Here is a 27,413-nt window from a genome sequence, read left to right as displayed (position 1 = left end):
AAACGCGCACCTTGTCGATCAATATGCATCATTCTTTGTCTATAAACGACACAAAATTATGCAATGAACAAGATAATTCCTTTAAATATGTGTGCATATACATTTCATACCACATATTACTCATTGTCAATAATATTATCAGTTTTACATGAAAGGTTGAATTAAATCAACGTTCATTAACCTGTTCATATGAAATTGCAATATTAGTAAAAAAAAAATTAAATTGATTATTGTACATCATAGGAACTAAAGTAGTTGCAGCTATTGCTACGTTTGATCTTCTAACACCTCTGTAAAGGTTTATAATATGGTGTATTGCACTAAATATGTCAATTTCTTATGTAAATATGATTTAAACAATCAAAAACTGTCAAAGAATAAAACACCGTAAACCCTATAAGCACGTATGATATGATATTGAACAAGGCTAAATGTAGATACTCAAAGTCAGTTCTCATGAAAAGTATCTGAACTAATACTCAAAATATACACCATAATACTGACAGTGTAATCGGAAGGATTGAAAATTTCAGAAAATGCTACGCAGTGTAAAATCGGAATTTGTCTTTGTTTACATTTCGGACTAACGCAGTCTTTCAAGCACAGCGTTCGTTTCACACCCAATATGTTTCAGTCTCATTTTATCTAGACAGTTATTATTGGTGACACAGACCAGTTGCAATTTGATTCTAAAATGTATGGGGAATTCAGTGATGCATTTTTCGAAGCTGAATATGAAATATACGTGATGTAATAGGCATCTCAATACCGGCCTTCGCGAAACGTGATTTTGTAAACACTATCCAATATGGCGGAAAGCGCTCTACGGTGTTCGTGTAAGTGCATTTTCGAAAACATCCCAACCGATTCTAGATTCATCGGCAACGTTTTAGAATTATAATTAGCGATTTCATGTAAAACTGATATCAGTGATCATAAATATGTTATTTTTGAAATTCAATACTCCCAGTAATTATCCGATTTTCACATTTCAAAACATACAGCAAATAACGCTGTGAATCGCGATTTCGTACTGTGTCAAAAATGGCGACATTTTCGATGAAGCCAATTTTGAAAGGTCATTTTCAGCACTTGAGCTTTGTCTAAAATACTAGTGGGTGTTATCAAGAAACAGGAAATTTCCCGCAGAATTCGAAACTGTGAAGTGTATTTGTGTGCGTGGGATATTTTGATTTTTATTGGACTTGAAATTGAGGGTTGAAGGGGAAGGACATATATGTCCCTGTGGCACTGCAGAGAGGGCTTGGCAGTAGGGAAATTAATGTGGTTCAGGGACTGTGAGACAGACTAATGTGCGAGCAGTGGAGATGGACAGGATGCCATCTACAGATGTGTCCACAGATCTTACGCGGAAAGATATATTTCCGGATAAATGGCATTGACCTAGCTGATTGTGTGTCAGCATGGGTCGTGCCCATTTGGCCTCGATAAGGTAACTTAAAAAATCCAAAATGAAAACCTCTTTGTTGGGAATGTTCATTCACTTTAATTACATATGATTGACATATGATTGACATATGATTGACATATGATTAATGCAATGATATTTGTCTTTGCTTGTGTGTTGTTTAACGCTGAAATCAGCAGTATCCAAGCTATATGTCGGCGGTCTGTAAACAATGGAGCAGACAATCCAGTGATTAACATCGATCTACGCGATTGGTGGATACCATGACATACATAGAGAATAAACATATTATACGAAACGAGTGTCCTTCCTATGGTATCTGACCGAGGCGAAAGCGAGGTCAGATAAATGTAGGAAGACGAGTTTCGTAATCGTATGTAATGAGACCGAGTATTTTTATTTATTACTCACGTCTTACATGCATTAAATTGACAAAATTGCGCATTTTTGTTAACATTTTGGTTTCAAACCGAAACCGGTTTCATAAAGGGCTTGCGGAAGAGTTTTGTACTGTAGTACAATATTTGCATGACGTCACACCAAAATGACGTCACTGCCTTGGTAACCGACGTCACGATGCATGTCAGTTGTCATCGCCTCGAACAGCCTCCTACAGTAAACTACTCCGTAGCACCCCGTTTCTTGGTTTGCAGTTGCTTCGTTCGGCTAACATCACTGGTGGAAACATTGCGTTTATGTTTTTCGACGGATATAATGTCTCAGTTTGACTCACAATTAAACAGCGACACGGCAACGTTCTCGATGTTTACATTCCCACAATGCATTTAAGTTGTAGAATGAATGAATTCACGTGTTTGTTATGAATGAAAAAATAGTTACGTCAGAATGTGACCTAATTGAGAGGTCATCGGTTATCCAATCAAATCGTTAGAATCTCAGGTCAAGTCGTTACGACACAGGTCAACGCAATACGACACACGTGTGACGTACGAGATTAGTATGCAACTACCCATACGTTGACCACGTGGGTAATAAATCAATATATTCAGCGCGCCCGTTTGTGGCCTATCAGTTCTAGCCCGGGTCAATGTATTAAGTGTATTGACATGATATAACAGAGTCTAATATGCATGATTTTATTCAAAACGTCCATACGAACTACTCGCAAAATGACATCGTAAGATCTAAAGGTTAGTGCTCAGAGACGGCCTTCAACAAGATGTGTCCGGCAGGGTAGACAGTGACAGGTGCCCCCTGTATCATGATGACGTCATCAGTGAAGTAGTGACCAATCGGCTGACCACTGGGTAGATCCTGTACACTATAGGCTGGTTGGATATTGACCCCCGCGTCCTGAAGAGTGAGGTTGGTCACTATTGGCCGCGGGATGACCTCCGGGGGAGCCCAGGACACAACGAGCACGGCGTGGTTGGCATAGGTCAGAAAACGGTGCCACACCTGAACTTCCGGTCCATACTGAATTACATGAGAAGGTGAAGTTGAAGGTCTCTCTGAATTACATGAATCGTTTATTCGTAGAATGAAGTCAAGTGGTCTGTGTTATGTGCATACGTATGGTAAATGGGAAAACGAATTTCATTGTTCTTTGATGAATTTATGCATTTCTTTTGGCCTGTTAATGGTTTAATTAATATTTGTATGCATTCCTGTGCAATGTCCTTTTAAAAAAATTATAAAATACTTCTATTTAATATTTTCATGTGTAACGAACCTTGGTATCGCTTCGCCTTCTCATAAAATGTGTTTCCTAACAAAAAACGAAATATATAAGTTTGCCTCCGGCAAACATAAACCTTGCCACGTGAAGATGAACAACACAACATTTTTTTAGCTGGTTGTCTTGAAAGTAAATGGTCGGTATAGGTCACACTTCCGGTCCATACGCGAGAAGGTCAAATTGAAGACCCAATGCCATTTAGGAAATGGTCAGATGTAACATATGTTATATTTGGGATTACCATGATTACACCTTCTTTAGTTAAGGGACTCAACCCAACAAAAGTACTAGAATCTGTTCTATCCTGAGACAGTGTAATCCCAAGTATAACATGTTACGTCAAGTTGAAGGTCTCTCTGAATTACATGTATCCTTTATTCGTACAGTGATGTGAAAACGTAGGGTAGATGGGAAAACGAATTTCATAGTTCTAATGGTATAATTAGTTTTGACACCCTTCTGCAATGTTCTTTTTTAAATATTAAAAACGACTTATTTCTAATATTTTTATGCGTTAAGAACGTTGCTATCGCTATTTTCAATTAATATCTCATGTCTTCTTAAAATTTTGTGATGAATAAAAAGGAATTGTCCGGCTCCACTTTTAGAAAATGCTTCTGTCTTGAAAACGTATGTCTCAGTATCATAAGTGAGAGTTCCCTTGAGAATATGTATTTGTCGATCCCATTTGTGTACCTGCTTTGCAAATACGTCTTCGCACATACATCTGTGTGTTTTTGCAAGTTAAACTGCTCGTTTTAATTGCAGTCGCTGATTACGACTAAATTGAATGCTATACCTGTGTTTTGATCAATGGGTTATTGTCGAGAGTGTCCTGATCTAGCCCAATGAGGGGCTTCCGAAGTACGGCGGCCTTGTCAGCAGCCGCTAGGTGGCGCAAATCGGAACCAAGAAAGAGAGGGGAATTGAGCATAGCCCAGAATGACAGCTGAGTGTGTGTGCACTTCTCCGGAAGAATACTGGATCCAAGCAACAACTAAATTGGTAAAAAAAGAAGGACAAATAGAAGTACAAGAAACCCAAACTGGCATATTCTTCGTGCTTTGCTATCTTACCAAAATCATTCGTAGCTGTATGCACAAATACAATTACGTTTTGCAGATTAACTTGAAGGATACAGCAATTCTTAAGATATAATGTTAGATTTTAGAAGAGTCCATGGGAATCGAACCCTGATGATTTTAAAAACCTTTAACCACTAGGCTACGCTATCGCAATCAAATGTCAGTACCATTAAATGTTACTCAACAGTATATTATTTTTATCTTATCAGTATGATGATCACTTTATTCAGAATTGAAGGCCATGTGGCCAAGAGTACAACAGGTAATACAACATTGTCATGGTGTGTAGAGTTGAAATATAATTCATAATACAATTATTTTAACGTAGGTTTTGCTTCAGGAATATACATATTCCTTTAAGAACAGTGACACTGTGTATCTTCATAAGGGCTCGGAATTTGACAATTGAAGGTGGGCTGTAGAAATAGGCTGGAATACATTGGGATCTGCATCGGTTATAAAATGGGCATATTAGCAACAAGTGATATTCGTCTTCAAGCACGTTTAAAGTGCATTTGTTACAAACTAATTCTTTATATGGGACAATTAATATCTTATGGTGAATATATATCCATTTGAAAAATGCTCTAATTACAAACAATGTACTAAACTGACACTATATAACTATAACGTTTAGATCCATACCAGGTCGTGTAGCACAGTGTACCTTTAAGTGGATGGATCGATCACAGTTTGATCCAAGTCACCAATGATTTCCAGAACAAGCGTATGACAAGAGGAGAACGAGACCAGGCTAGCTATTCTCGAGACGATCGTAGCCCTACGAACTTCTTAAGCCCATTCTTAACACATTGGCTACGATCAAAGTTAAGAATTCTTAGGGCTACGAACGTTTCAAGAACCGTGTGCCTGTCCGTGTAGTTTCCGTAGTATAGGTTCGGGTGGCTTTGTATTTGAGATTTGTTTTCGGTTGGCAGTAGTTTACCAGAAATGTCCATTTCATCAAGGTGTTCCAATTGGAAATAAAACAATTTAGACATACCATACCCAGATCATTCCATCGACCTTGCCCTTGGTGGCTTATGATGTTGTATTCGTCGCGTGTGAAGAAGAGTGAGGTGTTGTAGATGTCATTCCAAATGGCGGTGTAACTCAGTTTCTTTGTACTCCGAAACGTGTGACACAGGTCCTTGATGACGTCATAGTTTGGCTGAAAGAATTCATATTTATTACCTAGTTCACGACGATATTAACACCAATTTCATAAAATGCATAAAAGTAGCAAGCACAGTACATTTGGATACATTATTATCCATTTGAATGAAGATAATTGTTGAACATTTAACCAAGAACATACCGTAATATTGGCTCGGACAAGTCGCGCAGGCCAACCACAGGAAACAAGGGGAGACCACCCAGTGGAGTTGATGATCTTGTCAAGGAATACAGCACCTGAAGAAATGCAATAATTAGTCAAATACTGATACACCAATCCTATGACCATTATCACCAGTTCGAATCCCAGCTAGATCCGTTGTTTATTATCCTTGGTTTGTCAGAGCCATGGTCGTGACAAACGTCTTCTACCTGATACATCCCCAGGTTAAGCTGACTGACAGAGGCATGCATGTAATTGACTCTCATTTACACTCTTTCAGAACTCACTAGTTTCCAATTCCTTAACATCCTCAGAAACTCCATCAACGTAGATCATGTCTACTCCCCACGTTGCCATGTCGCCAACGTCTGTAGCCACGTGACCTTTTGAGCCCGGGTACCCATTTTCTGTGACAATCCCCAGGTCCATGTGAAGTCCAAGTTTTAAGTTCTTTGAATGGAGCTGAAATGTCAGATTGTAATGAACTTTCATTGTCACGGAAATCGCTGAAGTGATGACGTTTCGACAACTGGGTCTTATCGATAACGAAAAGACGAGGGTAATAGATCTCTCATATGTACTTATCCTTTTCATAAAGTGTTTTTTATAAAACAAATGATAATAATAAAATCGTCTTGGAACCAGATAGTCTACTTTGGACTTTTCTTTCTTATAAGGTTCTGCAATATCCCAGCTATATGGCGGCGGTCTGTAAATAATTGAGTCTGATCAACAGCATGAGCATAGATCTACGCAATTGGGAACCGATGACATGTGTCAACCCAGTCAGCGAGCCTGACCACCCGATCCCGTTAGTCGCCTCTTACGACAAGCATGGGCAACTGAAGATCAATTCTAACCCGGATCTTCACTGGTATTCTTATAAAGGACGCGGAGAGGCCTGCAGTTCGCTATGCGGTGTTGCCTCCCTTGGTCTGCCAGAATCCTATGATCATGTCCGTCATTCCACCTGATCATGAACATTTGCCAGTATGTAAAGGATCGTTCGGTTCATTATATTGGTAAACGGTTGCCTCACTACGGGCGTCCCTATAGCATATAGATCGGGTTAGAATTGGTATTTTAAAAGATCTGCAGCAACCCATGCTTGTCGTAAGAGGCGACTAACGGCATTGGGTGGTCAGGCTCGCTCACTTGGTTGACACACGTTATTGTACCCCAATTGCGTAGATCGATGCTCATGCGGTTTATCATTAATTGTCTGGTCCAGACTCGATTATTTACAGACCGCCTCCATATAGCTGGAATATAGTGCGGCGTTAAACAACAAACCAACCAACCAACCAACACCATTAACCTGTCACGCCGTGATATAACTGAAATACTATTCAAATCAGCGTTAAACCCAACACACTCACTTACTCCGCTGGCTTACATATTTAGCCAGTGACGCGATGCCGTCAGGGAACCGGCTTTTGTTTGCGAGTAGCCTCCCTTGTGCAGTCCTCCTCTTCTCCGACCAACAATCACCAATGACGAGGTACTTGTAACCAGCGTCTCGATATCCATCTGTTGCCATTGTAACAGCCATCTGCCTGATCAAGGTTTGGCTGAATCGAAGATGGAGATTATTATACCTGAGTGTGTGTGTCATGGGAATTTACCGAAGCGAGTGGAAGAATATTCATAGTTCCAAAGAAGGTTTGTAAAATCTGTAAGGTGTAAATTTATTAATAAAAATTAACTTCATTTGAACGTCATTACTAATGTGACGTCAGCAATAATGTAATGAGCATGACCTCATAATTGCACATGGGGTTATCTATCGCCGGTCGCGCAATGTGACGTCAGATCACCTGAGACAAGTCACCAATCCGTTGGACATGCAAATGCCGGGAAATACGTGAATGATCACGCGCATACTCACTCTGATTTCTAACCTGTGGCAAGTCTGCAAACCTTTGTATACAGATGCGGAAATACAAACACACATTCTTCCTTCTGGCCGAACATGTGAAGATCCGGGTTAGAACAGGTCATCAGTAACCTATGCTTGTCGTACTGGAGGCAACCAACGGGATCATGTGGTCATGATTGGTTGACACATGTCATCGTATCCCAATTAGGCCAATAAAAAATACCGTTTCAAACACGCACGTTTGCACGCACGCACGCACGCACGCACGCACGCACGCACGCACGCACGCACGCGACCCTAAATCTTCTTTTAACCAAGTCCAAATCATGACTGGAATGCATTTCAACTCATCATTTTCATCCAAATCGAGTACGAAATTTTCATGTTTTTCAATGTACATAGGGCTAAAATGGATTGCCATGAATTGACATAATAGACTCTCACTGACAAAACCTGCAATAAATAACATAAATAATGAATAGAGATAGAAATCTTTAAATGTTTCATCACAAGGCATTGTCACTACATGATATGGTACTTTGAAGACCTTCTCAGGCGCCCACCTGGTGCTACTAAAAATATTTTTAAAAGTTTTTAAAAAAAGATAAAACCGACCCACGTACCCTATTTTTAAAAAGCATGTAATAGGAAACGGACATATATATTTTTTCTTTGCCTTACATCGATGCTCATGCTGTTGATCACTGGTTTGACTGGTCTAGACTCGATTATTTACAGACCGCCGCCATGTAGCTGAAATATTGCTGAGTGCAGCGTTAAACAACACACCAATCTTTCTGGGCGATAATACATAAAGGCGCAGCTATCCACACACGCATTTGTGCAATCTGACCTGAGACATGTTTCTAATCCGGCTGTACAGTTGACACGGCAGTCGAACAGCCCCTGTGTCGTCCAACCCATAGGAGGGATGGGTGCGACGTCACTGATGCCGGCGACAACATACCACGTGGAGCACATCAGTATTAGAAACCTCATGGTCATTTACTGACGACCCAGGTTATTAACATAACAACGTTCTTTGTAGTTAATCAGGTCAGAATGACATGGCGTTATCTCGAATAATCTAGTACCAAAGTTTCCGAGAGCGAAAACTATGATGATAATATGTACCAGCCCGAGGGAGTTAAAGAGCATCCGATTCTAATAGTTTCATTGGTGGGTGGGGTGGGAATGGACACGATAATGGTTGGGTGGGACTTAGTGGAGATTTGTGTAAAGACTGTATCATATTTTCTGACCATCCATTCTTGTAACATTGTTACATGCTCGCGAAATCATGTAACATGTAATCTGACCCCTTCCTAATGAGAAATGACCAATCCCGAAATTTTAATTTATATTTTTTTAAATGGAAAAAAAAACAGAAAAAAGAAAGCGTGTTTCCATGCTCCCTCTATAATTGTGATGTATATTTGCAACACCCCCATACATATACAACAAACACAAAACCATCGTATATGTTTCCTTTTGCATAACCATCGTATAAGTGTTTCTTTTTTGCATTATTTTTAGCCATTATCAGCCATAGGCAAACGCTTTCTTCTGACCGGCACTTTATATATACTTGTAACACATGTTATATTTGGTATTACACTTACTCAGTACAGATTGTATAGTACTTTTGTTGGGTTGAGTCCCATCCGGGATTCGGACCCACAACTTCTGAGTCAAGCACCTAATCACCAGCACACAAAGTGAGCCGTCTAACCCACTCAAAGCCGGACAGAGAGGCTTATAACAAGATCATAGGTTTGACAAATGCTCATTGACATGTATTGTATGACTTTCGATTCTTAACGTGTAACCAATCCAACAGATGTCGAACTAGATATATAGACAAACAAGTGTTATACTCCATTTCAGTTTTATATGTACTACAATTATAGAAGCATAGTTCTAGGGGGAAGTACTGAACATTATGAACATGATCAGACAATCCAGTGATCAACAGTGTGAACATCGATTTACGCAATTGGGACACGGTGACATGCTTCAACCATCCAAAGAGTCAGTCAGCTCTTACGATAAGCATGGGTTGCTGAAAACCATATCTTGTGTGTGTGTGTGTATGTATGTATGTATGTATGTATGTATGTATGTACGTACGTACGTACGTACGTGTGTGTGTGTATGTATGTACGTACGTGTGTGTGTATGTATGTATGTGTGTACGTACGTGTGTGTGTGTGTACGTACGTATGTAGGTATGCACTCACTTGCTTGTACACATCTTGTATCCATGCATGCAAGTGTGTGTGTGTGTGAGTGTGTGTTTGCGTGCGAGCGATTGAGAGAGTGTGTGCATGAATCTATGTACACATTCAATCGTTAAACACTCAAATTACACATAGCCGTTTGTATGTACACAGGGGCGGGTACACATTTTTGAGAATTTATTGTGATTGTATTTAGAACTATCAACGGTTTATATTAAGACTTTGAAAATTTCAGGGGCTCTATAAATATTCACGTTCTGTATATATCAGATCATCAGTCGAGTTTATTATCAAGGAAGTAAAATGAGGAAAATGTTCCTCAAGAGTGTGTATAAATTGCGGTTGGCATGACACGCATATATGTGTTTATTCTTTAGCACTGTGTTTATATGTGTACAGCCTTGCATTAATTATTATTGCTTACATACAATACTGTTGATTATTATGTTCAGAGTGTTTCTCAGAGTAGAGCGAAAGCTTCTTCTGTAACGTCCTCATAAGCCTCGCGGCTAACTTTCCTGCATGTCTGCGCATGCTCAAGGGAAATCCCCTGATCGGAAATTTTGCTGGGCATTTCACCAGAGCTTCTCAGTGCTCGGTAGATGCATGTCAAGTTAGTTAAGGCGGCGGCTCTCTCAGTAGCAGCTGTGAATGGTAAGTAGTGAATGCAGATTTTGTCTTTGCGTTTTCGGATATTGATTCTGGTTAATTACTAGGTGTATAGTACTTATTCACACCGTGTACCGATCTCCCACCGGATTCATACGGCCGGGTTGGTCATCTGTTCATGTATGACAACTGAATGATTTTCAGTTTATTCAGAAGATTAAAAGTTATTGTATAAAACAAACTACTATTTGTAAATTTCCAATTTCCATTTTTCAGAATATTCTTCATGTTCGTAAATAAAAATCAGCACGTACAGTTTATGAACCAAAAAAATAAAAGTTCATGTTGTCATTATATTGGATAAAATGTGCATAATGTACACACTATATGTTCAAATATTTAATATATATATATATCTATCTTTATACTGTTTATATGAATATGCATAGTACGTGTAGTTAAGTATTCCTACACTTATCAGGAACAAAACCATCCCAATCTCTGCATTATTCGGGACTGTTTCACAAGGTACTGACTGCGGTTTAACAAGGTCAAAGTGATCAAAGGTTACAGGAAAATGCTCTCCAGGATATTCTCTCTCTCTCTCTCTCTCTCTCTCTCTCTCTCTCTCTCTCTCTCTCTCTCGCCTCAAGACGGTTTTCTATAATACAGGACTGCATTATTCGGGACTGTTTCACAAGGTACTGACTGTGCGGTTTAACAAGGTTTCACTGTAAAAAGTCAGAGTACGGAAATGCATTGCTTTTATTCTTAAATGTTCACAGTGATTATGATCCTATGAACATATGAAAATGAAACATTGAAATTGACATGTTTCGGTCCTGTGCGTGATTTTCATTCCAGGAAAAATGTTGATATATTTTACATAGTTATATAAAGTCATAGAAATATTCAGGTATTATATATAACAGCTAATTTAGTTACGTATTATATCCAAAAGACTGCCCTAGACGTTAGACAGAATTAAATTTGAATAAGTAAGAGAATAGAATTTTAACCGAGTAATTAATTCATAGAACATGTTGATATAAGATACAGTGATATCTTATATCGGTGTCGTGCCGGGAAGGCTAAAATTTATTTTTCAGATGTCCCGGGATTTGAGGGGTTTAACTTTGGCTTCTGGCTAAGCCAATATCGCGATTTATTTCTGATACGTTAGAACTTTATATAAGTGGCGATTGTATTTCAGATGTATTTAATTATAAAAACCCATTAGAATAATAGTCACTAGGCATAATCCATGAGTAGATAGATTTCTTTTCAAATCATTGTTATAACCTTCGCTTGTTTACGGTTCGGGTTTCCGAAAGGGGTACTCTACTTAAGATAATATTTTTGTTTTTAATGGATTAATTGATATACTAAGCTTAAATCTAAGAAGAAAAAGTTATATAGTGTTTTTATAGACTTTCAAAAAGCCTTTGATAATGTCTGGCGTGTGAGGCTTTGGCAAAAATTGTTAAACACGGAATTACTAATCACGGTTATTTATAATATGTATGATAATACCAAGTGTTTCAAGAGGTGAAAATGACTACCTATTTTGACTGTTGTAAAGGCGTATGCCAGGGAGAAAATTTATCACCTCTCCTTTTTTCACTGTTTATTAATGACGTTGAATCATATCTAGCGACTAATGCCTGTGATGATGTAGAAATTGATGATATATTTGGATTTGTTAAGATTTTGGTACTGATGTATGCTGATGACATGGTCTCATTTGAGTGCGGATGAGTTACAGCATTGTATTAATATTGTGTAAAGTGGAAGTTAAATTCAAATATCGAAAAGACTAAAGTAGTCGTATTTGGCTCTGGAACTGCAAGAGTTAATTTTCAAAAAATTTATCTTGGTGATGTACCTTTGAGCATGTCTGATAGTTATACCTACCTTGGAATACATTTTCATAAGAATTTCTTTTCAAAACATTGCTATAATATTATGGTATATTTAAGTTGCAGTTAAGTAGATTGACAGAAATGTGTTTTTCCATGGAAAATGATAATTTAATGTCGAATTAAAGACAATGCATAATGAAGAATAGACATGAAAATGGGTAAATAACTGTATTTATATTAGTATGTGTGCCCAAATGAAAGAGCGTCCACGGTAAGCCTGTTTTCTTTGTAATTTGTCAGAGCCTCCGAGTGAGGAGCACCGTGTTCATTCAGCCATAACATTGCATTGCAAGTACCGCGAAAGCTACGCTCACTGAACCGAGAAGCGTCGCGATTTTAGCCTACCTTCCCGGCCATACATATTTTCTTGTTTGATAATTTGCATCTGTATATGAACCATGAGTAAATATGATAGCATAAATCTATAATGTGACACCTTCATCTAATGCCATAAAATAGTGAATAGTATATGAATAGTATAATACTATATCGCCTAGAATAGACCCCTATACTGACCAGAAGGAACGCCCATCATTGACCAAATATTGCTTGTGATCTGCGCATGTCAGGGGAATCCCCGATAGGAATTTTATCACCACCTACTGCATTGACTATAGAAGGTAAATATGTGGGTTTTATTAACTAATGTCATTGTTAAAGAGTCTGTAATTACATACATTTTAGCAAGAAAAGTATTATGAAGTGTCAATCACATGATCCATATCGACATCCGTAATTGTCCAGTAACACCGATGGTATAATAATATTTTTTGAAATTACGATGTATTACAAAGCAGAAATTAAAACAACACAGGTTATTACAGCGAAACGATTAACCAAATCGCAGGTGAACAGTCGCAGGTAATATTTCTCTCGTCCTTCATTCGTCGCAGCGCAATATGGCATTTAAACGAATACATGCGAGGTGGAGGAGAGGTGTAGTATTATACAACACTGAGCTATGATGTTCTTCACCAGCAAGGGAATAGATCGGTTCAATGCACTGCGATTTGAATCCTACATATTCTGTATTTTATTTTATTTACAGGACCGGTCATTAGATTTAGGAATGGGGGTATGTGTCATAGGGAATTGAGGAGGTCACCGAAATATATGACAGTTTCCAGTGGAGGAAAAATATACCAGATTTGGGGAGTCATGATTGAAAGGACAGTTCGAAATGAATATAAACTGTTTTTGCATTTTATATTTTCTGGGAGGGTCATTTGAAGGTCATGACAAGCATAAGGGGAAGGTAATTTATTCAGCACGTTCATGCCCCTAAATCCCCATCCCGCCCTGTGTTCTACGACTGGTCCCTATGACTAAACACACTGGGTCGGGTTCTCATAATCTTGTCACAGAAAACAGAGTTGACATGTTGGATAATGTTAACACCGCAGTAGATATACTCTTTGCTATTTGGTGGGGAAATACCTTTTTCAGATTACATGAAATTATTAAATTTCTCGTGTGAAACTATGGTTTTCTAAGTCATATCAACAAGAAAATACTGAGGCGCAGCGTTTCGCTCTGCAGAGTTGCGTCCCTTGCTCCCGCCAGAAACCTATGATCGTGGGTTCGATTCCCGGTTCACCCAGCTCGTGTTTCTATTTTTATCTGCACATACTCGTGCTCGTGAATCAATCAAACCGTTAATAACTGCGACTGAGGCGCTTAGGGTTTTCAAATTTAAGGGAGTCAGTTTGGTTTTACGCCGGTTTTAGCAATATTCCAGCAATATCACGACGGGTGACACCAGAATCGGGCTTCACACATTGTACCCATGTGGGGAATCGAACCCGGGTCTTCGCTGTGATGAGGGAACGCTTTGACCACTACCACAACGCCCCTGTCTCCTTTAGAACCCTGAAGGTCGGGTTAGAATATTGATCTTCAGTAACCCATGCTTGTCGTAAGAGGCGACTAACGGGATCGGGTGGTCAGGCTCGTTGACTTGGTTGACAATGTCATCGGTTCCCAATTGCGCAGATTGATGCTCATGCTGTTGATCACTGGATTATCTGGTCCAGACTCGATTATTTACAGACCGCCGCCATATTGCTGAGTGCGTCGTAAAACTAAACTCACTCACTCACTGTCTCCTTTAGAAGCAAACAGCAATGTAAAGGCCACACTGACATGACATTGTTTCCATGGATAAACCTAGAATAGCTCCTCACGCAGACTCCGAAGTTAACATCTTGGAAAACTCCCACAAGTGTACAACACTTTGTCAGATCAAACATAACAGGAATAATGTTGAAAGCGGCGACCCAGAGAATCCACTATCAAAGGTGAATGATTATCCTTGCGGCATCATGCCGCAGCAAGAGAGTTAACTGACTGGTATATCGGTTAACACCCTTGCTTGCATCTTCCCATCATTAGACTGACAAAAGTGACAAATAAATAATCTTCGCAGTTTGTTTTCTTGATTCTTTCTAGATATATTTACCACCAAAAAAACAGGAAAATAAACCCAAATCTACTTTCAAATATGGCTACCCATCGCCGCCGCATGTAGAACGCAACGTTATAGAAGAAATGTGACGTCATAACATTGTTCATGACGTCACGTCACCATGACAAAGTGATATTTTGCCCAAGGGCATCGTATGAAAAATATGACCCCGGACATTTTTCTCCCTCGCAGGTAATAAATATTATCATACTACGTTCGCATTGGAAAAGAACAGGAAGTGTATCCCGAACAATACACTCTCCATGGCTTTTTAGCCACTATCACACATCCCGAAAGGCCACAAATATTCACCACTTGTCATTCTTATTTTCTGCTTTATTTAGTCCCAAATACAGTAAAGGAAGATACAGAGGATATTATATGAGTGCAAATGTCATACTATGTTTACGACACGAGTGCCTAAATGTTGGTGTTTTCCGAGCGAGAGCGAGGGATATACGATATTTAGGCACAAGTGTCGTAAACATAATATGATATGGGCACGAATATAATATTCTCTTTATTACCGAAGTCGTCATATTGAGGAAAGTAAACCCAAATCTCATTTCAAACATAGGCTGGCTACCCGCCGACGCTGCATGTAGAACGCAACGTCATAGAAGAAACGTGACGTCATAGCATTGTTCATGACGTCACGTCACAATGACAAAGTGATATTTTGCCCTAGGGCATCGTATGAAAAATATGAACCCCGTATGAGAAATATGTAATATTTTCGCCAAAAAAACCCAAAACAAACAACAAAACAAAAAACAGAACTAGGTCTGCTTGACGTTCTCAAAAAGTAAACAAAATCAAAAGATGTTTCTTCCTACAGCACTGTTCCATAAGAATAACTCACGGGAAAACATCATTCTTGGACCCATCGCGCATTTGTCGCTGTAAGAAACTGGGCTCCTTATTTGTAAAACGGTGGATAGGTGACTGCGCGTACCATCAATGAAACCAGTAAATCTCCCAGGGAGACGTGAACAATGGCCTTACATCTATAGCTCGCTATGTTCCGTCTCTGTTTTCCCGCACTACATGGTGTGCATATTCAAATGATGCATAAAAGTCAGGAAACCAGTCTGAACAACACAGCCACGGACCTTCACAAAACAAACTTTGTAGTCGGAATGCGCGTCCGACATCAGTAGACGGTAACCAGTCCGCCCGATAAGGGGATTCCCCACAGCGTAGTTTCCCTATCGTCAAATTGCACAAAACTGGCGCAGTTGGAATGGCAGCTGACGAGACTCGATAGGTGAGACGAATTTCTACTCATAATCGTACATGCCCCCTACAATTGTTATACCAGGATATACTAGAATATTTGTAGCTGCTATAAGCCACAAAAAATGATAGTCTTCCTGATAGTAGGTCGTCTCTTCAGAGTTACCGTCTTCTAGTTAACCTTATTACTGCGTCCATATGTGGGTGTTCCACATACCTCTGCTGAATTATATTTACTATCCACTGGGATTACCCATTACAAATGATATTAGTAGTTAATGTCATTGTTTTACCGATTGCCGATAATCTGCGATAACTGAGGCAGTTTAGATATCCTTACAAACAAGACCTGTTTAATAGTGACCTATATTTATGGCACATCATGGAAGCTAAGCATTCCTACTTTCGGTTTGCAAATATCGGACTATTTGGAAAAAAGAACCGTTTTAAAGTGACAACAAATTCAAATTGTTAGGGCCAGTATGACCTCTCTGTATGGATCACCAGATACATTTCACATACTTCCTGCTTTATGGTTTAAAACCACAGATGTATAAAGCACTTTTTTGTTCTCTCGTTATTTTTATCTGAAGTTTTCAAACTGGATTGAGTTTCATGATCCTGACTTCAGCTTCCCAATTGAACCCCTAACAGTAATACTTTTCACATGAAATTAGTACTGATACATTAACATGATAGATAGATATACTGGCGTTTATTGGCTAATTATGTATACCAAATGTTTGCCCTCTTGAGATTTGTTTTCCTCCATTTATCAATAAAAATAGAGCCAATTTGTTCTAAATAAACGCAATTTTGCTTATTTAATATACATTGTGGGAAAAAGGAGAACTTGAAAGATTGACCGTATAAAGGACATAATCCTTCCACAATTAGATGTTTTCTGAATCACTCACTGTGTTAAATGTAGCACTAGAATACCAGCTTCCTTGTATCTAATGTCTGGTTCCTATTGCCAGGATTTCCCGTATTTAAGCTCACTCAAAATTACGCCCATGGGCTTAAAAACGGGATATTTTATCGTTATTAAGCCCATGGGCCCAAATTAAGAACGTTTTGGAGTCCCAAAGAGAAGTCAGGTACTCTATACTCAAATAGACAATCTCAATACATATGACTCACAGGCAGCCGCAATAAAATATGATAATATCAGCAGGGCTCCAGATAAGGGCCGTATCGGCGTATGTACGGATAAAAATATGCACGATACGGTAGGAAATAATTTAGAAAACGTAGAAGATACGCACCACGCCAATGGTGTATGGTCTTAGAATTATTTACAGACATATTTTTCTGAAAAATTATTGTTTTATTGTTTTTTTATCATTTTACTTAAGCGTAGCAATGTTGTGGTGCATATATGAAATGAAACACAAGATTACTGATACTCCATTAAATTCTATTCAGTACTCTAAATGTACTGTTAAGGTTTTCCAGTACTCCTGTATTGAAAAAATAAGGAGTAAATACTCCTGATGTTGAAAAATTACTGGAGCCCTGTATCAGTATTAAAGTTCATTCCATTTTACTGTGTCTAAGAATCATTTTCTTCAGTTACAAGCATTTCCTGAATTTAAGCCCTGGGCTTAATTATGGGGTTTATATTTGTTAACGAGAGGGGTCATTTTCCGTTATTAAGCCCAGGGCTTAAATACGGGAAATCCCGGTACTGCTATTTTCCTATAGGTTAACAAATGGTTTTGAGTAAGTGTTGTCATTGAACTTCAACCATATTTGATAGTGGTGCAGGAATTTAAATTTTTTGAATACCAATAGTGCCTTATGGGGCTGTGTAATGACATTGTTGAATAGATTATTTTAACAGGACATGGAGCCCTAATAATGTAATAAATGTAAACCTTATATTTTATCACTTAAAATAAAGGAAGGATATTTTTGTTTCAGATCTGAATCTTGCTGACAGCTGAGACTCAGTCATACAACACAATGGCAGGTAAGCAAATGCATATTTTCATGGCTTCTTAAGGTTTGTGTAGTAAATCAGAGGTTTCAAATCTCAGTAACCACCTCTGCTTGAAACAGGCGATTTTACTGCTTCCTCAAGCCAGACATTGATACATGTATTTAAAGACTAGCACTTCTTTCTCAATCATTATTGGTTTACATTTTTATATAATTTTGGTCATTGTAAAACCAAAATAAATCAGCTGATAGACTAATAGTCACACAGAAATATTTTACTGAAAATATTTCTGTGTGATCTTACAATGGTAACTTAGTTATATGTTTGCCCTTGAGAATTTCTGCTATAGTTTTTGGATCTAGGGATCCCCACAAATATTTAAGTTTCAACCTTAGGGTTATGATATTACTTCTAGACTTCCATTCTTACTTACTAAAAATATATATACCCGGGTATTTTTTCAAAATTGCCTGCCATGACACTTACTTAGTTTAGAATCCTTGATAATTTACTGTAAAACTTAAATTCAATATGAAGGTGAGTGAGTGATTATGGTTTTACATCGTTTTTAGCAACATTCCAGCAATATCATGGCAGCGGACACCATAAATGGGCTTCACACATTGTACCCATGTGGTGAATCGAACCCGGGTCTTCAGCGTGACGAGCGAACGGTGTAACCGTAATATGAAAGAATCAGGTGGTGGTTAACCTTTTTAAGTAGTACATCATTCTTAGATTTGGGGAACAAAATATTTCAAATCATATATTTCTATTCCAGGTCCACCGATTTCTAATATATATATCATCAATGATGATGGCAGATATGACCCCAGTGCCTTGAGGAATCTGTCAAGCATTCTGAATGTTAACATGGGCTACCTACAGAACTGTAGCATCCGAGTATCCAGCCATGGACAGAACCAAGGTCAAGCTCAAGGTGCCTTCGTCGACATCCACCAGCAGCAGGAAGAACGTCGCCAGCAGAGGAGGGCAGAGAAGGAGAGAAAGAAGAGAGAAGCAGAAGCGAAGAGGCAAAAGATGGAGGTTTTGAAGAAAAAATTCCCGTTTCTTGAAAATAAAGCCCTAGAACGTAAGTTCTGCTGTCAGAAGTAACATCCATTTTAGATGATAGAACCTTTGTCACAAATTATCTGTCAGAAGTAACTGACTATGGCTAGTGAATCATTGACATTAAAATGTATCAGTGTAGTATCAGTGGCTATATTACCGGTACATGAAAATTAAATAACCTCTGAATCCATTTACGTGGTTCTTGTTATTTCAAATTACCTGCCCTTGATTTCCATTGCTTATTTGAGTGGCTACACTACTAAGTCTAATGTACCAATCAAAATGCAGGTTAAAAATCAGGTTCAATGTTGGGTTGGTAATATGGCGACATGGCAACCAACCCCATTAATTATGATAAGGTTTGTGAAAAATGTAATTTTGAGAAACTAAGTGACATTGAATAGAAAGCCCTAGAGGTGAAATGGTACGATCTTACCGTGGTACGGTATGTATTGTGGACCAAGGCCTTCGGTTCGGTCTGTTTTGGTTCGGTCTGGTATATGAGATATGATCATAATGCAGAAAAGAAAAGAAATGCATAGATTTGGACAAACTGATTCGATTTCTAGACATTTTAGAAAAGGTTTAAAAGGGTTAATAAAATGACGGTATGAAAACCGAAAATACCGATTATTTGGATTGCATTATGGTATACCGAACCGAAGGCTAAATACCGTGCTTCTACTAATACTGCGGTATACTGTTTCACCCCTAGAAAGCTCTCAACAATATTTTTGATGGAAAGGATGTAGTCATGTCCATTAAAACAATTGGGGCTCTGTCTTTTAGGTAATACGAGTTAACTTTCTAACGTTTTGAATTATTTTAAAGTTTGATTGGTCGGTAAAATGTTAATCAAAATCACTGGCCCGTTATTTGCAATGGGTATAAATCCAGATGTAGGTGCAGTTTTAATGGAATTCAGTTTTGTAGATATAGAGGATGATGTAAATGTCTGTAACAGAGGCCAGTTAACACCCAGTATGCAACAGAGACCAGTTAACACCCAGTATGTAACAGAGAGCAGTTAACACCCAGTATGTAACAGAGACCAGTTAACACCCAGTATGAAACAGAGGCCAATTAACACCCAGTATGCAACAGAGACAAGTTAATACCCAGTATGCAAAAGAGAGCAGTTAACACCCATTATGTAACAGAGGCCAGTTAACACCCATTATGTAACAGAGGCCAGTTAACACCCAGTATGTAAAAGAGGCCAGTTAACACCCAGTATGTAACAGAGGCCAGTTAACACCCAGTATGTAACAGAGGCCAGTTAACACCCAGTATGTAACAGAGAGCAGTTGATAACCAGTATGTAACAGAGACCAGTTAACACCTAGTATGTAACAGAGGCCAGTTAACACCTAGTGTGTAAAAGAGGCCAGTTAACACCTAGTATGTAACAGAGGCCAGTTAACACCCAGTATGTAAAAGAGAGCAGTTAACACCCAGTATGTAACAGAGGCCAGTTAACACCCAGTATGTAACAGAGGCCAGTTAACACCCAGTATGTAACAGAGGCCAGTTAACACCCAGTATGTAAAAGATAGCAGTTAACACCCAGTATGTAACAGAGGCCAGTTAACACCCAGTATGTAACAGAGACAAGTTAACACCCAGTATGTAAAAGATAGCAGTTAACACCCAGTATGTAACAGAGGCCAGTTAACACCCAGTATGTAACAGAGGCCAGTTAACACCCAGTATGTAACAGAGACCAGTTAACACCCAGTATGTAACAGAGACCAGTTAACACCCAGTATGTAACAGAGGCCAGTTAACACCCAGTGTAACACCTAGTATGTAAAGAGAGGCAGTTAACACCCAGTATGTAAAAGAGAGCAGTTAACACCCAGTATGTGACAGAGGCCAGTTAACACCCATTATGTAACAGAGGCCAGTTGATACCCAGTATGTAACAGAGGCCAGTTAACACCCAGTATGTAACAGAGGCCAGTTAACACCCAGTATGTAACAGAGTTAACACCCAGTATGTAACAGAGGCCAGTTAACACCCAGTATGTAACAGAGGCCAGTTAACACCCAGTATGTAACAGAGGCCAGTTAACACCCAGTATGTAACAGAGGCCAGTTAACACCCAGTATGTAACAGAGGCCAGTTAACACCCAGTATGAAACAGAGACCAGTTAACACCCAGTGTGTAAAAGAGAGCAGTTAACACCCAGTGTGTAAAAGAGAGCAGTTAACACCCAGTATGTAACAGAGGCCAGGTAACACCCAGTATGTAACAGAGGCCAGTTAACACCCAGTGTGTAAAAGAGAGCAGTTAACACCCAGTGTGTAAAAGAGAGCAGTTAACACCCAGTGTGTAAAAGAGAGCAGTTAACACCCAGTATGTAACAGAGGCCAGGTAACACCCAGTATGTAACAGAGGCCAGTTAACACCCAGTATGTAACAAAGACCATATCATATTCCATGTATTCAGTAATTTGTTTTTTCTGTTATTCAGAATGGAGGACTGTGTTTTGTAAAAGCCATAAATCAGAGGAGAGTGTATTCAAGAAGACAAAAGCATATACAGCAATAAGGAAAGTTCTTGACTTTCACCATCTAGTCGTCATTCTGGGATACCCTGGTGAGGGGAAGACAACATGCGCTAAATATTTAGCCGAAGATTACAACAGCCACATGAGCAGCTCAGGGCCCAGGTATGAAGTTTTATACATCAAATCCCCAGCTGAGTTCAAAGAGAAAGTAGACCCAACATCATTTCAGATTATTATTGTAGATGATATTTTTGGAACCCACACCGCCAATCTGTCCAAAATAGAGTTATGGGTGGACTACCTAGACATGATGCAGTTTTCCGTGAGGGCCGGTACGTCAAAGCTGAGGCTGGTCATAACATGTGGGCGTCATCTCTATGAAAAGGTCCAGCAGTATCTTCATGGGCGGAAGGTGTTTCAAGACTGTCACATGGTTGATATATCAGCCGATGGACTAGGTCTTCAGCCAGAAGAGCGGGCGGACATTCTTCGTAGTAATGCTGGCTATTTATCCTACGGTGATTCTGCTGGCATGATGGCATACAGTTCATATTCAGGTTACCCCCTTTGCTGTAGATTGTATAGCATCAGCAAAACATTTCGGAATTTAGGAAGGGTGTTCTTCAATGATCCCTCTAAATATATTCCTCAAGAAATTGAGAAGGTTGACAGCTACGACAAGACTGTGTTTGGCGTGCTGGTGTGTGCAGCCTTGAATGGCGGCATGATAAATCTGAAAGGGAAACAGATGTCGGAACTGGACCAAGAAATGTTGGAAAATCTTAAGAAGATTCTGAGGACACTGAAGGCCCCTGTGGATGACCTTGAACTCTGGATCCTACAAGAGGCTGCTCGGGTTTTGTCCGGAGTGTTCCTGTTACCGATACAGACTGATAGCTATCGTATGATTCATCACCGTATAACAGAACATGTACTCAGACAGTTTTCCCATGGTAATGCTCAAATGGTTATAGAGATGGCCAGTCCTGACGTCTTCATGGAATTTGTCCGAAGTGGACTGTATGCTGAGGGCATGCATGAGTGTACATTCAATGTCTACACTCTCAAGTTTGACATCCTAGCTCGTAGGTTAGTGTTTGACATCTTACAAGGAAAAATCCGGACTGCAAGCATGCATCAAACTTTCACAGATGAGAAATTTGTAAACCATTTCTTTGAGTATCTTGATCGTCTTGGCAACCTGGAAGCAGTATATCGAGCCAGAGATGAAAATGGACTCTCCTTCCTGTTCTGGACTGCATGGTATGGTAGAGACTTGGTGGTTAAAGGATTTGTTGAAAAGGAATCTTTGTCTCGCATGGCTGACGATGGTTTGGGTTCTGCGGAACAATGGATCCTTGCTTTGCTGGCTTGCTGTTATAGAGGCGGTGTGACGGAGATCGTATCAATGCGATATCGACCTAAAGATGAACCTGAGCCTGCCAAACCAACAGTTGGATTGTCTGCACTTCTGAATGCTATGGCACCAGTCAGTTCTACTGCATCAGTACAAGATGCTGATAAGATCCTAAATTTTGAATTCAGCCTCCTTCTTGAAAACAAAGCCCAGCCTATACATTTTGCTGCTCTGGGCAACAATGGTCCTGCAATGAAACTAATTCTCGAGAAAGGAGCAGAAGTGAATGCCATGACTGAACTGGGAGAAACGGCTCTCCATCTTGCTGTCTGCAAGAATGAGATAGAGGTAGTGAAGCATCTGTTAGAACATGGCGCTGATGTAAATGCAAAAACAAAATTGGGCAAAACTCCAATCCATGATGCTGTCTACTACAAGAAGACAGATGCAGCCAAACTGCTTTTAGAGAAAGGAGCAGACGTAAATATTCCTGCAGATGATGAAAGACCTCTGTTGCAAGTTGCAGTTGCCAACACAGACATAGAAATGGTGAAGATGCTGATTGAGAAAGGAGCAGATGTGAACAGGAAAGGACGAGATGGTTGGACACCGCTGCATGAAGCATTCTACCTCGGGGATACACAGTCTGCTGAATATCTGTTAGACAAAGGTGCCCAAGCCCACGTCTACACAATGAGTGGAGTTGCTCCTCTTCACGAGGCCGTCAGCAACTGTGACCGCGACCTTATTGACCTTTTGTTGGAGACTGGCATAAGTGTTAACAAGAGTTCCAGTACTGGCGAAACTCCATTACACATAGCTGCAAAGAATGGTAACCTTGACCTTGTAAAGAAACTGTTGGACATGGGGGCGGATATGAATGCGCGGGACAGTAATGGGATGCTTCCTCTCAACCTCTCAGCAATTTCATCCCATGGTGACGTTATGCATTACTTGATGGAAAGATCTGGGATGAGTATTCCAAGAATCTCACCAGCACAGGAAAGAGAACGACAGCCTTATGGATATGGTCGCTATGGGTATGATGATTATGATGATGATGATGATGATTATGGTCCTCTGTCTCATCTGCCGCGGCACATGAGGCGGCATTATAGATTAAGGCAGGACTATCCCTAAACCATGGTGTCAGAAACCCCAGAGGTATTCAGACCAGCTTACAGGGAGCCGAGCGGAGCCTAGGAGTATGAAGACTCCAGATTGAGCCAGGAGGAGTACCTATCAACATTGATAAGAGACTGTCAAACAGGGCCTATACCAATATACAGATTTTCGTCACTATGGCAAATACATACTGAAGTGTTCTGAATTATTCTAGTTTTTTATGTCAGTCATAAATTATCTGTAACTAGCACTTTTAAAATATGAACCCATACAAAAGTTAGCTGGGTTTTTTTTCAGAATTTGATAAACACATAACAAGCCCTGTTGAGTTAAGTGGACAGCTAATTCATGCACCATGTTGGTAATATTTGTGGAATATGTGGTGTAGCATAGCATTTACCTTGGAAACAAAGTATGGGCTGTGGTGGTATCTCAGCAAGGAATAACCAGCTGTTTCAAGATTCACATTATTATTCCCTGGTTTGTGTTAACATTCACACTATTATTTCCTGTTTTGCACTAACAGAATGTACTCTTGCTTCTGGAATTATAAGATGGTTTAGTGAAGAGAGAAAAATATTTGTTCACTCTAAGACCTTGAAATACAACACTGAAAAGTAATTTTTCAACTAAAATAGATTTCCTTAAAAATAATGTTTTTGAGATGTGTTAATGATGTTGCGGTTTGTTTCCCGTTCTGCTGGAATATACTTTTAAGGATCTATACCACATTGATTGATATGGAACCGACCTTGAAGTATTCAAATGCCAAAGTGTAGTGCAAACAGTTAGAGGGGTGCTGAGAACAAGCTAAGGGTGTCCAATTTAAGAATCAGTTGTTCAGGAAGATAGGGTGTCATGACTGGAGACATGATGAAGAAATCTGACAGTTTGGACAACATCTGTACTTGTCTCTGAAGGGAGACAAGACTATAAATACACTGGTGTCATAGACTTGAAGAAGGATTACATGAAATGATTACTGAAAGTAGATGTGATATCATTACGTGAAAGTGGAGGAGCAGTGAAATGATTACTGAAAGCAGATGTGATATCATTACGTCAAAGTGAAATGATTACTGAAAGTAGATGTGATATCATTACGTCAAAGTGAAATGATTACTGAAAGTAGATGTGATATCATTATGTGAAAGTGGAGCAGTGAAATGATTACTGAAAGTAGATGTGATATTATGTGAAAGTGAAATGATTACTGAAAGTAGATGTGAAATTACATGAAAGTGAAATGATTACTGAAAGTAGATGTGAAATTACATGAAAGTGAAATGATTACTGAAAGTAGATGTGATGTTACGTCAAAGTGGAGAAGCATGTTGTTGTAAGACACAAAGAAGATATGTGTGTAATGCAAAATTAAGCAGTTATACTATTACTTACACAAAATAAACTGTTATGTCAGTACTGACTAACATGTATATAATTATTCAAGAAGTTATATCATTAATAATCAAGAAATGATGTGACTCCAGACATTGAAAGATGTACTCTTTAAACACATGAAGGAGTAAAGTTCAGAAAGCTGAACATAGGATTCTCCATTTGATGAAATATTGGTACATTCAGGATGAGGTCAGGTCCTCCTCTGTGTCACTGAGCAGTTCAACAAGGTGTCATGAACAATTGACATGAAAATGACACCCAACTTTCTGCTTCAACAAATTGATTTTTTAATTGCTCTAAGTGAGCATAGATTGTATTGTACTGTAGTATTGTTATGTCCACACCATATTTGGACATCCAGGTAGCTTTCTTAAGCCAAAGAGGCTGACCCTGCTCTTGCTTTTTGTTGTCATCTTTGAGCCATTGTGTTTTTACTGAAGAAAATGTAATTATTTGGCTTTTTTCATTGTGTATTTACATTGCATACATTGTACATACTTGGTATACGACTGACTGACTGAGTTTGGTTTTACGCCGCTTTTAGCAATATTCCAGCAACATCACGGCAGGGGGACACCAGAAATGGGCTTCACACATTGTACCCATGTGGGGATTCGAACCCAGGTCTTCGGCTTGACGAGCCAACGCTTTAACCACTAGGCTACCCCACCGCCCCACTTGGTATACGAATGCACGTGACTTTGAAACCTATTATAAGACATTTTAAATGTTCCATATATTGAAATGAGCCAGTGAGGTGAACTTGGTTTAATGTCACATTCAAGATGATTGCACTTAAATAGTGATATGCTCTAGAGCTGGGACGGATAACCAAGATACCCAGAACAGGTGGGTAATGAGTTGGACCCGGGTACCCGTCTCAATACCCGGACCCATTATGACCATGTGACTAATAGATTAAACAATGTAATATGTTATTGTCATGACTAAAAGGTTGTATTGTCTTTGAAGATCTAGACATAATTGTGTAGTCACCTGTTTTGAATATAATACATGGTTAAGATATTGAAAAACTCGAAAATTTAACCTCCAAGCTGAAGAATGTATTGCCATTTCTTACAAATTTGATGTCAGGAATTAATACAACGGGTATCAGGGTAGGGTAGGGTAATAGGGGGTGGGATACCCGGGTAGAAAGTTTGGACCCGTCCCAGCCCAAATATGCTGGAGTGTGTGTGTGGCTACTTGTTCTGGTGGTGTTTTATAGTGCTAGCTCATGAATCACCATGCCATGGTTCACCATGGAGACCATGTGTACAATCTCCTGAGTTGACCAGTCCTTGTATGCTTTGTTGTCAAGCACCAGGCTGGGTAACAACAAATACCATCTTGCAAGTGTCCCGTTTGAGTTTAGAGTTCATCTTAACTGATATAAATGTGTACATGACACTTTCACCAACACTCATATATGCATTCCTGGCACCTGTAGCTTTCCAGTCCACTAAAATAGATTTCAGTGGTATTCTGTGAATATTTGCATTAATAAAATTAACAAGAACATCATTGTTTTTCTGTCATTTCTAAGAAACAGATCCAAATTAATTAGTATCTATGACCAGTAGCGGAAAGTAGTAGCTACCAATCCTGGAGGCAGTTGTGTCCAGTTCTGCTTCAAATAGTATTTCATTAAATATCATGGCCTGTCAGCCTGATAGGAGAGGAAAGCCCAGCTTTATGCACAACTTTGTTACAATGCATGAGAATGGGAGCAACCTGGAACATGGCTTTTGGCTCACATAAGCTCTGCACATGTCAGGGACCATAGAGGACTCTGCAACCCATGCCCATGTACTGATTATAAAGTCAAGGACATGTGAAGGCAGAAAACAATGCACGAGCACAGGTTTAAAGCTGCCACGCCATTAATCAAATAACAGCAATTTGAACACACATGGTGTTATGGCACTATTAAGCAGATGACAACAGGTGACATGCGCTATTTCAATTTGAGATTTGCAGGGTTCAATTGGGACGTCTCCTTAAGATCTCCTAAAAGAGACTTCCTTCAAAATATGCCTCTGTTCATCCAGCAGATGATGGGTACCCAGTAGAAGAAAGTAACGTGACTGTTGA

General features: G+C 39.3%; 2 protein-coding genes and 1 long non-coding RNA gene across 4 annotated transcripts; 1 reads left to right on the top strand and 2 right to left on the bottom strand.

Annotated features, from left to right (window-relative positions):
• Positions 1 to 2,512: 2,512 nt before the first annotated feature.
• Positions 2,513 to 8,479, bottom strand: LOC124283806 (alpha-N-acetylgalactosaminidase-like). Its single transcript, XM_046719834.1, has 7 exons — positions 8,285 to 8,479; positions 6,949 to 7,123; positions 5,840 to 6,014; positions 5,532 to 5,626; positions 5,217 to 5,384; positions 3,928 to 4,125; positions 2,513 to 2,866 (listed from the first exon to the last, which is right to left on the bottom strand). The coding sequence occupies exons 1-7, from the start codon at positions 8,434 to 8,436 to the stop codon at positions 2,582 to 2,584; spliced, it is 1,248 nt and encodes a 415-aa protein (XP_046575790.1). The 5' UTR covers positions 8,437 to 8,479; the 3' UTR covers positions 2,513 to 2,581.
• A 1,753-nt stretch (positions 8,480 to 10,232) lies between these two features.
• Positions 10,233 to 26,843, top strand: LOC124283795. Of its 2 annotated transcripts, none has more exons than XM_046719823.1 (4): positions 10,233 to 10,325; positions 17,829 to 17,877; positions 18,629 to 18,940; positions 21,400 to 26,843. In XM_046719823.1, exons 2-4 carry the CDS (start codon positions 17,871 to 17,873, stop codon positions 23,931 to 23,933), a joined length of 2,853 nt encoding a protein of 950 aa, XP_046575779.1. In that variant the 5' UTR covers positions 10,233 to 10,325; positions 17,829 to 17,870; the 3' UTR covers positions 23,934 to 26,843. The 2 variants fall into 2 exon arrangements, with proteins under 2 accessions (XP_046575779.1, XP_046575778.1); XM_046719822.1 differs by lacking the exon at positions 10,233 to 10,325 and adding an exon at positions 15,850 to 15,933.
• Positions 15,601 to 19,815, bottom strand: LOC124283796. The gene is made up of 3 exons (XR_006900406.1): positions 19,529 to 19,815; positions 15,672 to 15,673; positions 15,601 to 15,611 (listed from the first exon to the last, which is right to left on the bottom strand). It is a non-coding gene; the product is annotated as an uncharacterized LOC124283796 (long non-coding RNA).
• Positions 26,844 to 27,413: the final 570 nt, after the last annotated feature.

This window comes from Haliotis rubra, unplaced genomic scaffold (genome assembly GCF_003918875.1).
Source record: "Haliotis rubra isolate DU_JTF1 unplaced genomic scaffold, ASM391887v1 Scf321, whole genome shotgun sequence".
Taxonomy (NCBI): domain Eukaryota; kingdom Metazoa; phylum Mollusca; class Gastropoda; order Lepetellida; family Haliotidae; genus Haliotis; species Haliotis rubra.
Note: the sequence above shows the minus strand (reverse complement) of the source record. Positions and strands in the feature narration are given on the sequence as shown.

Excerpts from the sequence above, each read along its gene's own strand:
- LOC124283806 (XM_046719834.1), bottom strand. The coding sequence starts at position 8,436 with ATGACCATGAGGTTTCTAATACTGATGTGCTCCACGTGGTATGTTGTC. Across the intron at positions 6,015-6,948 it reads TCGCGTCACTGGCTAAATAT|CTCCATTCAAAGAACTTAAA; the intron begins GTAAGCCAGCGG and ends CTGACATTTCAG. Across the intron at positions 2,867-3,927 it reads ACCCATTGATCAAAACACAG|TATGGACCGGAAGTTCAGGT; the intron begins GTATAGCATTCA and ends CATGTAATTCAG.
- LOC124283795 (XM_046719823.1), top strand. Across the intron at positions 18,941-21,399 it reads TGAAAATAAAGCCCTAGAAC|AATGGAGGACTGTGTTTTGT; the intron begins GTAAGTTCTGCT and ends TCTGTTATTCAG.